Source organism: Nyctereutes procyonoides, unplaced genomic scaffold (genome assembly GCF_905146905.1).
Source record: "Nyctereutes procyonoides isolate TBG_1078 unplaced genomic scaffold, NYPRO_anot_genome, whole genome shotgun sequence".
NCBI lineage: Eukaryota > Metazoa > Chordata > Mammalia > Carnivora > Canidae > Nyctereutes > Nyctereutes procyonoides.
Window position 1 is genome coordinate 26,956,582 of NW_026575140.1, and position 12,128 is coordinate 26,968,709.

Below are 12,128 nucleotides of genomic sequence, written 5' to 3' on the forward strand. Positions count from 1 at the left end.
TCCTGAGAAGGCCACGCTGCTAGGAAGAATGCCTTATGATGTGATGGTTCATTTTTGTGTGAAAAGTGGCTTTTTTCTCATCTTCTTAGAGTTCCTCAAGTTAGGCCTGCCAAAGTGAGCATTACCTTCCATACTTCCTTTTTCTCATAGTTCATTCCCTACGAAAAGGTCAGTACCATGCCTTTACAGCCTTGCGACTTGGAGTGTTGGATACTGAAGTGAAGCCCATGAAGTTTATTATCAACTCTTTGTAGTCTGTAATCAGGTGTTACTTAGAGACATGCTGGAATGTACAGCTGAAATCATTCTTCCAACAGAATTGTTCCTTTCTGCTAGTTTAGTTGTTCTCACCTGCTAACAGTGTGTCACTGTTATACCACTCTTCTAATTTCTAAGTCAAGAAAAGGTGCACATTCTTGATTTGGTGCTAGAGTATTCTTTTGGCAGCCACATCTTTTTTTCTCCCTTCATTTTAAGTAAAGGCCATGGTTGCTTAGTTGCTATCTATAAGCATGATAATAAAGTATAATGAGGTATTGGACTTACTCCATGCTATTTGTTTGGAGTAAGCCATCAGTAATAAATGTATGTGCAGAAACTAAATGTCCTTTTCACATGTAAATTTGAAGTTTATAATTTTATTTAATCCTTTACAAAGCAAGAGGGGGTGAAATCCTTAGCCCCAAGTTTAATGGACAAGGTGGTGTTTAGATACTCCTCCTGCCAGTTATGGGGCAATCATGTTGAAAGTTATTGTGAATCACCATTGACTTTTTGCATGATACGAATGTCAACTTATAAATGGAGGGGATGGTATTCATGTAAGTGAAAAATCACAGTGAGGCTTTGGGAATAAATAATCTAAGAGCATCTTATTGGCCCCATTTACTCAGCTTCTCAGCAGGCTGTTTTCACTCATGACTGACAGTCATTATAGGCCACGTGGGATTTAAAGTTTTAATGGTTCACAATTACTGTGAAGTTGGGTAATTCATTTCCTCCTGGTTTATTTGGATTTTAGAACTAAGAAAGCACTGAAAGAGTTTTGCTTAATTATACTGTTGTATAAAATACATGTCAAAAATGTTATTTATCAAGCCTATTCTATGAGAAATGTTTTCAGTGTGGAAAACTAGGCATTCTCATCTTTCTAAAAAAGAAGCCTAAGAAAGTTTGAGACAATTTGGTTTTTGCAGAGAGCTGCTATGCAAGAATATTGGTAAAATCTTACTATTTCAAACTTGATTCCCTAGAACGGGCATTTGTAATTTGTATGTATATGTGGATGTTTGTGTTTAAGAACTGACTCAGAATAGTCCAAGTAAAACTCATTAGAAGAAAGAAAATCAGAAACAGATACTGTCCATGTTTTCTGATTCATAAATAAGAACAGTGATATGCTTTGAAATGTATTTTTTAATATTTAAAATACCTTAAAAATTACTTGAACTGCATATTTAAAATAATGCCAACATGCTTTGAAATGCTTTATTTGGTGTCTTCTTCATTTAAGACTCTTGATTTGAATGAATAAGGATTTGAGTGATCTGATGAATTCCTAGTGCAAAATATTAACCAGCAATTCCTTTTTATTGGGTGATTATGGTAAAAAAAATATCAAGTATCTTGTACATTCTAGTGCACAATTGACTCTTTGATTTGGAATCTGCAGTGCTGGTACGGGAAGGTGGGGTGTGTGGAAGGTTATGCTGCTGACAACACTTAGTGTCATTGTGTGTTGTCCCCGAGGCAGTGGGAGTCAGAGACCTGGCCACACAGGGAGTGTCCTGTGTAGCACCGAGTGTATACTCTAGAGGGTGATCTGTACAGAGTATCGTCTTACTTTCTTGTGATTTATGTTTTTGTTTATTTTAAAAGAGACATAGAAAAAGAAGTAGTTAATGGAGGATACTATTAAAATCTTGGATCACAGGAAGTTGGTAGTGATTCAAAACTAAATGAACTAAATGTAACAAGGCTCCCTAAAAATGGTTTAATATTAAAAAGTTTGCTTATCTGTCATTTTTAAAGAACTTTATGAATGGAGATTCTTAAATAAGTATCTGGATTTTATGGAATTTTTATTAGTTCATTTAAAACCACGTGAAATTGGATTGGTTAGTTTTTTGGAAGTGTTATATACTCTCTAGAATATTTGAAAGGGAACACACTCAAACTGTTATTTGAGGTTTTTTGTTTTTTTTTTTTTTTAATGCTTACAAGAGATGGTACTGGCCTTCAAAAGTTGCTCTCTGATCTGCTGCTGCTTTTAAATGTTTTCAACGTTCAAAAGAAAAGTAATACAGACATGTGATACATACCAGAGAACTGGTTTTGCCTCTAAAAGAAATACTTTCTCTTTTAAGCTTTATGTTTTGTACCTGTTCAGGTGGGCATTATGAGAAACTGCTCATTTGAATGGTGTCTTTCTTTCCCTCTGGTATTAAGCCTTTGTCTTTTACCTTGCCTTTAGCTTTACAAAATTAAACTGGGACTTTGAGAAAATGATAGGGTCTTTCTTTGACCCCCCAATGCCTTGAATATTTTTTTTGAATATTTTCTTATTAAAGTATCTGTCTTATGCCTCTAGCATCTCACATTGGAAACTGTTCTGAAAGTTCAGCTCGTCCACTTGTGGTTCATTTTACAGTTGTGTTTATCTGATACCATTGCTTTTTTGTTTTTTATTCTAAGCAAAGCATGCCACTGTCACTGTGCTTTGGCACTGTGTCACATCTTAACTTGGTTATTTTGGGGGCACACACCATACTGCTTTACAACAGGACTCAGTTTATAGTGTGGAGCCAGAAGGGTTGTAGGTTTGTTCCTGCTGAAATAAAGAATCAGCTCTGATTGAAACAGAGAGGCTAACTTCAGCAGTAGAACAAATTATCTGAGAGGCCATCTGCTAAAGGATGGTGCACATACCTGCTTGTGTGCTGCGTGCCCCTAGTAACCAGGGCCGGAGGGGACGTTGGGCATGCTAACTGAAAGCTCTTTTCTTTTTTAGGTCCACAACTCCCAGGCCTGCTGCAGATCTCCAACTCCTGCTTTGTGTGACCCCCCAGCATGCTCTCTGCCGGTGGCATCACAGCCACCACAACATCTTTCTGAAGCCGGGAGAGGGCCTGTAGGGGTAAGGAGAATCCCGTTTTTAAAAGCTATCAATATTTTATATCCCATAGGGTATAAAATAGGAACATTACCTCCCTCCCCAGAGCCCCTTTAAAAATGTGCTGTATTGTATGTGTTTTTAAAGGAGTAACAAGTACATGCACAGAGGAAGCAAAATACGGGACTTACCTTACCCCTCTAGGACAGTTCCAGAAGTCAGTGGGGTTTGGTGGTATAGGGTATTTGGGTGCCAGCAGAGAGCATGCTGGGCCGCTGCAAGGAGCAGGAGCTGGCAATCAGCAGCGAGTATGGATGTTGGCAACTGAAATGGGGAAAAAAAGGGGGTAAGTTTGAGTCCAAGTGTGGAATGTGCACCTCCCCAGCATCATTGGGACTCATGGCCCATGAATCTAAACATTTTGGATGCTGTCCTCTCAGGTGACGTTTTGTGTAGAATATTGCTCAGGAGTAGCTAGGCTTTTCTGCAATGCCAGATGTAGAATTAAACCCTTCTAAAGGGTTGAGTAAAGATGTAGATCTAGTGCTCTCAGCTGTGCCCTGGTAATGTCTCTGTTACCTGGTGGTAATGATGTGTGTGAGGTGAAGCAAGATGAAGTGTCTGTGGTGTTTTACCCCTAGAACACAGGGCCTGGTGTTAGTGATCCGTGTGGGTTATTTGTGTCATGTATCTCACCTTTTATGAAAGTTGTATATATACCTTTCTTTTTTCCCCCTTCATAAGGTTTTAATGATAACATTTTCAGAAAGACAGGTGTTTATTGTTCTGATTGACTGCTGTTAATCACTAAAGAAGTTGAAGACCTTTCTCTTGTATGTAATCTGACCGTGGGGTTCAAATGTATACTCAATTAGAAAATAACACCAGAGAATAGCCATCATGTATGCATGTGCATATTACAAGATACTGGCAATATATAATGAATTGTTCATTTGCAGTGTAGAAAGACAGTATCTTGAAAATAGAAGAAGAGAGTGCTGCAAATCAGCTCTATCACTTGGGAAAGTTTTGTGAAGGTAGGCAGATTTTGAGGAGGTGGATTTGGTTTTGGTACGTCAATGACATGTGGACAGGCAGGCTGGATGAGCCTTCCAGGTGTACATGTCTGCCTGTCCCTGTAAGCCACGTAGGCAGTGAGCCCGGTGAAGCTGGGAGTTGAGAGAAGACCGCAGGACATCAACGGAGAGCACAGGTTAGTGGGTCATGGGAGCAGTGTTGTAAAGGTGAGATGAGGGAAGATTTTATGTGATGGCGGAAGAGAGAATCCTTCATAGGCTTTTTTATTCCAGGCAAGCTGATTTGCAAATGCCTGCTTATTAAGAAGATTGATTGGGTAGCAGTGTGGAGTCAGGGCTGACTGCGGAAGCTGCAGTTAGGTGGCTGTCCCGTGCATAAAGTGAGGAGGGCCAGGACAATGGAGATATAGGATATTAATAATCATAACAAAACTAGGAATAATCGTCATAACACTTTAACGTTAAAATAGTTGCTGGTGTGATTTATCAAGAATTAGACCAGAAAAAAGGTTTACATTGTGAAATCCTTGGAATTCTTGATATAATAACTGTTCACAATGGAAGATAAAACCCAATGTGGTAGATAAAAGTCTAATTTTAATCCCTAAGAGATATACTGACCTCATTAAGGGACAGATTAGCAAAGTCCCACCTTTACTACCTCCTTCGAAAACTTCAGCCTTTACTAGTGCCATCTTATTTCTGTATGTCTCTGAGAAATGATTTTATCTTTTAGGCTGGTATTTTCTCATTTTATTCTCTTTTTAGTGTGAATGTCATTGTTAGACTATTTCATTTACCACAATATTCACTAATCAGGATTTGTTGAATGGGTTTAAAATTTTGCCTGTAATAACATTGCCTTTAGTAAACTTTTTGTGTTAGCATTAGTGATGACCAGTATTTATTTATTTTAGCAGTAAAAGTATTGCATTCACTGGGCATTTAAATAAGTTCATGATTGGTAGCATACTCAGATACCATCATATATAGGTTTGTGATAGTTCTGTAGTAAGATAATGAATCTTCTCTGAGTCAAGATGATGCTGCATAAAGCAAACTGTATTGATTGTTCTTTAACAACGCTTCATGCTGCCAAAGTCGTTTGAACTGGATCTGAATTGGATCCAGTTGGCAGAGCTACCCCCCATGTGTGGAGCTCTCTAAATTCTGCAGGCACACAGATCTAATACAGTGCAATGAGAGAGCTGCTGGGAGAAAAAAAATTGATTACAGGGTTGCAGACAATATCATTAACAGTTTTTGCCATGATACACCAGATGTCTTCCCTAATAGACTATTTTTGTTAGTTTAGTTTTTATAGGGTAGTGCTGACTGCATCATAATGTAACTTTCTTCGTATATTCAGGTATATGTGATCTGTGTTTCTACACTACTGATGACATCAACTCATTTGTTAAAATTTTATAAAATTAACTCTCACTGTTCATATTTAAAATATTTGTGCTGGAAAGGCAGCCTTTGTACTTACTACGGAAAATCTAATAGCTTGGATTTTTTTTTTTTTAAAGCAAAAAGTACTGTGTTTACTGGCGGTTCAGGACTAGTGAGGGAAGTGAGAAGGGGAAGATAACATTGCCCAGATTCTCCCTAGATCAGGCAGAGATGATCCTCTCTGACTCCAGCGGCTCCCATAGTGGGTGGTTCCAATGACAGTACAGAGACTCAATCCAAAGCTGAAAGGTACTGGTATTTAAAGGAAACTTAAAATGCACATTCATTTTTGTTGTCATGGATGCAGTTCTGCAGGCTGGAATTCTTGTTGGGGCACCTAACCCCTTCCTCACTAGGAGATCAAGGATTAGAATAATTTGTTATTTCGTCTTTTTATTTTGTAGTCCCATCTTTTTGCATGTTTTAAGAACTCTGCTGAGTGACTAACACAGACAGATAAGACAGGACGTAATAGTGGGTTGAACTATTTTATTTACGTCATTTTTTTTGAACTAATTTTGTTTTTGGTGCATTAGAGAACATGTTTTTCTTATGATGCATTCCTTTGTAACAAGAGACACATTAACTAACCTTCTTAACACTTAGTTTTCTCACTAATAAAATGGCACAGCACTATGCTCTACCTCAAGGGTTGTTGCAAAGCATAATAATTCATTGAATTGCTTAGCATGGTAAGCATAATAAACATTTATTAAGGATTATCTGTTGCCACATAGTTTTTCATTATACAAATTCAGGTTTTAAATAATTTATTAGTGTTGTAGACATTCTTGATCTGGGGTCCATAGGCCCCTACGACTACTTGAGTTTAAGAGTCTTTGAACTTCTGAAATTGATTGCAGAGTCTTGTATGTATGTGAATTTTTCTGGAGAGAATTTTTTCTTTTCAATCATGGATGCTAATCAGTAGATTCCTAAAATATTTTTTAAAATTTTAAATTAGGGCAGCCTGGGTGGCTCAGTGGTTTAGCCCCGCCTTCAGCCCAGGGCCTGAGCCTGGAGACCTGGGATTAAGTTCCACGTTGGGCTCCCTGCATGGAGCCTGCTTCTCCCTCTGCCCCCGCCCCCCAGTGTGTGTCTGTCATGAATAAATAAATACAATCTTTAAAAAAATATTTTTTTAAATTAAAATTAGGAACTGTGGCTTTATACAGTCTTTGCAGTGGGTTATTTAAAATCTCAGATCAGCTAGCTGTATGTTAAGGAAGTAAACTAACATTGAGCATTTCCTTTGTGCCCAGGCATTGTGCTACTCTTTACACATAGTTTACTTTGTGATATTTATTTCATTTTGCAGATGAGAAAATTTGAGGTTTACAATTGTATAAAATCTTGCCTTGAGTGAATGTCAGGACTGAGGTTTACTGAGGAGCTCACCCTGGCCTTGTGTAGTCTCTACTGCTTTCATGGCTGGCTTCTGTACATCCTGGATGGTCCCTGCAGTGATACCCACCTTTGTCTCCACTTTACTTGAAGAGTTCCCTGAGCTGGCATGCTGCTCACTTGCTTTGGTAGAGCAGACGGCTTCTGCCGTTGAGAGTGTCCCAGGCTGGCCCTCACCTTGACTGAATGGACACTGGTCGTAACAGTGGTGTGAGAACCCTTCTTAGTATCATTTTATTTTCCTTTTAGCTCTTGTGGTAGTCCTATTTTTAGTATCATTTCATTAAAAAGCATGATAACAAGCACTACTCTTTGAGTTCCCTTTTCATTTATCTTAATGGTATCTACATACATTTGAAAAATAATTCCTGTAGTCTGTTTTGTTTGTTAATCTGTGTGTGTTTGTTTCAGGTAAAACTTCGTGCATGTAAGAAATGGAATTTACATTTCTCTTGGAGTAAATCCACTCCACTGATCTACACAAGCTTGCTCCACTAACAGAGCAGGAAGCTAGGGCCCAGTGGCTTTCCCCAGATATCTGTTTCATGGGGGGCTGCTTAGGCCAGAATCTGGGTTGCCTGTATCTGGTCAGTGAGTGCTCTTTCCACTGCTCCTTGCTACCTCCTCGACCCATAAGGAATGTCTTGCATCCAGCCTCTGTGATATGTCATTTACTTTTTTAAAAGATAAGAATGCTTTGCTTAATATCATAGCAGTGTTAAAATTAGTATCTCTTGCCTGTGTAAGTAAGGCATTTATTGTTTTCAAGTGTCATTTCTAAAACTTCTTTTTTATACTTGGGTCTTCAGTATTAATAATTAAAAGTGAACATTTACTATAAAATGCTGTTTTATTTTATTTTTTTTTTAAATGCTGATTCTGTTTCTTACCTAGTTTGTATAAAGCACTCTAATCCGATTGCTTGTGTAGATAAACAGGAGTTTCTGAGGATATCCTGCTTTTTCAGCATTTCCTGTGGCTTCCTCAGTTGAGATTAAGAATGCTAAAAATACTATTGTCTTTTATATTGATTGTAATTAAAGGTGTTAAAACAACAAGGTTTAAAAAAATAGCTGATACAAATGCCTAAGATTAATTCAACTACCTGAAATGAAAGGCGATTAATAGCTATCGAATTTTAATGGAGCAAGTCTAAAAATTTCTTAAAATACCCAACCGACCAGTATTAGAATAGTACTCTGTCCTCCTTCCAGAGAAATTCCTTCACTTGAAACAGTTTTCATATCCTGCTCTCCCATAAAAGCAAATTTCAGCTGATTTGTTCTTAAGGGCTGTCTTGCTGTCATGTTCATCTGCTCCTTTTTTATTTTTATTTTTTGACAAAAGGGACATTGAGCCACATTTACAGAACATAGATTTGAATAACCTTATGGTTTTATAAAACTGCCTACTATTTTAAGTAGTCTTTTTGTTACCATCGTTCTATATGAAGGGTGAAGATTACTTGTAGGTTTCATGAGCTGCTTTTCTTTCAGGGATACTACTGCATCACCCTTTATTACTTACATGCACTGTTGGTCTTTTAACCTTGCCTTCTTGGGGCTGTTTTATATTGTTTGAAAAATATCTAAGCAAATATATGCAGTTCTCAGGTTCTATAAGTTCTCCAGAATTAATTTATATTAGTATATTTATATTTATATTAGTATATAAATTGCAAAAGAAATTTCAGCACATGGAAGCAGAACTTGCAGTTTTGTTTAGCTCAACTTTTTCTTAGTTTTACCCCTCATTTTAGGATGTCTTATAGTACTTTGGTGACAGCAGCTTGTACAAATACCAAGGCCTCCAACAGGGTACCAGATTTTTGTTAGGAACTAGAGTAAAGTTTAAGTAATAACCTAAGGTTAATCAGTCATTTTCAGGGTCTATAGAAAATATTATACTAAATTATTATGACTCATGCCTGGGAGTGAGCATTTTCTGTTTTTGTCTTTAATTTCATGTTGTGTGATTAGATTGAATATTGGGTACTTGTCATTTCTTGCTTTTTTTAAATTTTTTTTTTATTATTTATTTTATGATAGTCACACAGAGAGAGAGAGAGAGAGAGAGAGGCAGAGACACAGGCAGAGGGAGAAGCAGGCTCCATGCACCAGGAGCCCGACGTGGGACTCTATCCAGGGTCTCCAGAATCGCGCCCTGGGCCAAAGGCAGGCGCCAAACCGCTGGACCACCCAGGGATCCCTTTTTTTTTAAAATAGACTTTAGTCTTAGAGCAGCTTTAGTTTCGTCAGAAAATTGAGCAGAAAGTGCAAAGATTTCCCAAATACCTCGTGCCTCTCCATGCCTTTTTCTGGCTTGAAGCTTCTTACTTCGTTTTCATGCTGAATAATATTTCATTGTTTGGATGTACTATAGTTTATCCATTTATCTGTTGAAGGATATCTTGATTCTTCCAAGTTTTAGCAATTATGAACAAAGCTGCTCTAACTTCTCTGTGCAGGTTTTTGTGTGGATATAAATTTTCAGCTCCTTTGGGTAAGTACCAAGGAGCTCTTCTCCTGGATTGTATGGTAAGAGTATGTTTAGTTTTTTAAAAAAACAACCAAACTGGGTTCCAGAGTAGCTGTATCCTGTTACATTCCCACCGATGATTGAGAGTTTCTGTTGCTCCACATTCTTGCCAATATTTGGTGTTGTCAGTGTTCTAAATTGTGGCCATTCTGATAAGTCTGTAGGGGTATCTAACTGATGTTTTAATTTAGATTTCTCTGATGACAAACATAAGATACAGAGTTTTTTTGTTTTTGTTTTTTTACACGCTTATTTGCTGTCTTCTTGGTGAGGTGTCTGTTAAGGTCTCTGGTTCAGTTTTTTTTTTTTTTTCTTTTTTAAAGGTTTTATTTATTTATTCATGAGAGACACAGAAAGAGAGGTAGAGACACAGGCAGAGGGAGGAGAACCAGGCTCCTTGCAAAGAGCCCAATGTGGGACTGAATCCCAGGAATCCGGGATTAGGCCCTGAACCAAAGGCGGGATTAGGCCCTGAACCAAAGGCGGATGCTCAACCGCTGAGCCACCCAGGTGTCCCTCTGGTTCAGTTTTTTAATCAGGTTATTTATTTTCTTATTGTTGAGTGTTAGAGGTTCTTTGCGTATTTTGGACAGCAGTCCTTTGTCATGTGTCTTTTGTAAGTTTTTTTCCCAATCGGAGGCTTATCTTATTCTTTTCTTGACAGTGTCTTTTGCAGAACAGTTTTTAATTTTAATAGAGTCTAGTTTATCAACTCTTTCTGCTGTGGATTATGTGCTTTGTGTTGAACTTAGTCTTGCCAAACTCAAGGTCATTTAGTTTTTTTCTTACATTATCTTCTACGAGTTTTATAGTTTAAATTTTATGTTTTAGGTCTGTGGTCTATTTGAGTTGATTTTTGTGCAGGGTGTTAAAGACTGTGTCTAGGTTTCTTTTTGGGAGCGTTCGTTTGTTTAGCACCAGTAGTTGAGACACTGTCTTTACTCCGTTGTATTGCCTTTGCTCCTTGGTCAGAGGTCAGTTGACTGGATTTATGTGGGTCTGTTCCAGGGTTCTCTATTCTTATTGTTATGAATCCAAGAGTAAAATGCACACATCTTGACTGGTTACTTCTAAATAGTGAAGTGTGTATTTTATAAAGGACATTTATTTATATAGCTACCATAGAACTACCAAAAATGGGAAATTTAACAGTATAACAATCCTAATCTAATCACTATTCATCCATATTTTGCTGTGTGCCCCATTAGTTTTGCTGTGTGTCCCAATAGTGCTTTCCATGGCCATTTGTTTTTGGGGCCTAGTATCCAGACCAGCATCACACTGGTACCTAGTTACCGTGTCTCTTAACTCTCCTCTAGTCTGAAACAGTATCTTAGCCTTTTTTGGCTTTTCATGACATTGATGTGTTTTTAAAAAGTACAGTCCAGTTTTTTTTTTTAAGATTTTTTATTTATTCATGAGAGACACAGAGAGAGAGTCAGAGACATAGGCAGAGGGAGAAGCAGGCTCCATGCAGGGAGCCCGATGTGGGATCGATCCCGGGTCTGCAGGATCTGGGCTCTGGGCTGAAGGCGTTGCTAAACCACTGAGCCACCAGGGCTGCCTACAGTCCAGTTTTTTTTGTTTTTTTTTTTTTTTTTTGTTATTGTTTGCTGTTTCCTGCTTATTAGATTTAGGTTATACATTTTGGGCCAGACTATTATATTAGTGGTATTGTGTCCTGAGGTCTTTACATTAGAGAAAATATGGTATCAGTTTATCACATTATTAGCGATGTTAACTTTGATCATTTGGATAAGTTACTAACTTTTCCTTTGTAATTAATGAATAATTTGTAGGGAGAAATTTTGAGACCAAGTAAATATTCTGTTCTTCATCAGATTTTCACCCCCTAATATTAACACTCTGTGATTATATTTGCCTGAGTCACTGTGGCGATTGTGGAATGTCACTTAAAAAAACAAAACAAAACAAAAAAAAACCTCAAGCTAAATTGCTCTGCCTTTGGAAAGTAGATCACAATTCAGCTACCATTAATTCAAGTGTGGGATTTTTGAGTAAAGTCAAAGAAGGGTGCAGGGGTGGGGGGGGGGAGGAAGAGCCTGTTTGAACCCTAAGGGTGTTTTTTACATTTTTAGCAACAAGGACTGTATAAGTTTTCGGATTTTTTTTTTTTTTTTTTTTTTTTATATACAAAGAGGGAAACCCTGTGATAGAGTTTGTTTCCTCTTTAAGCTCCAGGGGCCAGAAAAGTTGCTTAGAAGGAAAGAATCATGGACATGGTTAAAAAGTACATTTTTACTGTTGAAATTGTGGTCTTGGTTTGATTCATGTTGGCAACATTTACTAGTGATCAAGTTACTTAATCTCTCTGCCCCTCAGTTTCCTCACTTGTAAAACCAGAATATTATATCAATAGTTCTGTAGCCAGGCCCAGGAGTCCATAGTATTTACAAGTACTCCCAAGGAGATTCTGATCGGCAGCCAGCTTTAGCAAATGGAATTCTGTCTTCCTCCTCAATGACTGTTGTAAATGCAGATTTGAACATGTCCTTTGCAGAATAAGGACTAGTTCTAGGACTTCTTATGTTTCTCAAACCTGAGCATCTTATGCTCTTTAA

The 12,128-nt window shown here is 37.7% G+C and overlaps 1 protein-coding gene across 5 annotated transcripts in view; it reads left to right on the forward strand.

Annotated features, from left to right (window-relative positions):
- Positions 1 to 12,128, forward strand: part of RERE (arginine-glutamic acid dipeptide repeats) — a 412,302-nt gene that overhangs the window by 188,191 nt on the left and 211,983 nt on the right. For 4 of the 5 annotated variants that reach the window (XM_055305059.1, XM_055305063.1, XM_055305060.1 and 1 more), the window contains one exon: positions 3,011 to 3,136. The exons of the other annotated variant lie outside the window; for it this stretch is intronic. In XM_055305059.1, the coding sequence (XP_055161034.1) occupies positions 3,011 to 3,136 (126 nt within the window). The remainder of the gene's footprint in view (positions 1 to 3,010; positions 3,137 to 12,128) is intronic. 5 annotated transcript variants of the gene reach the window in all.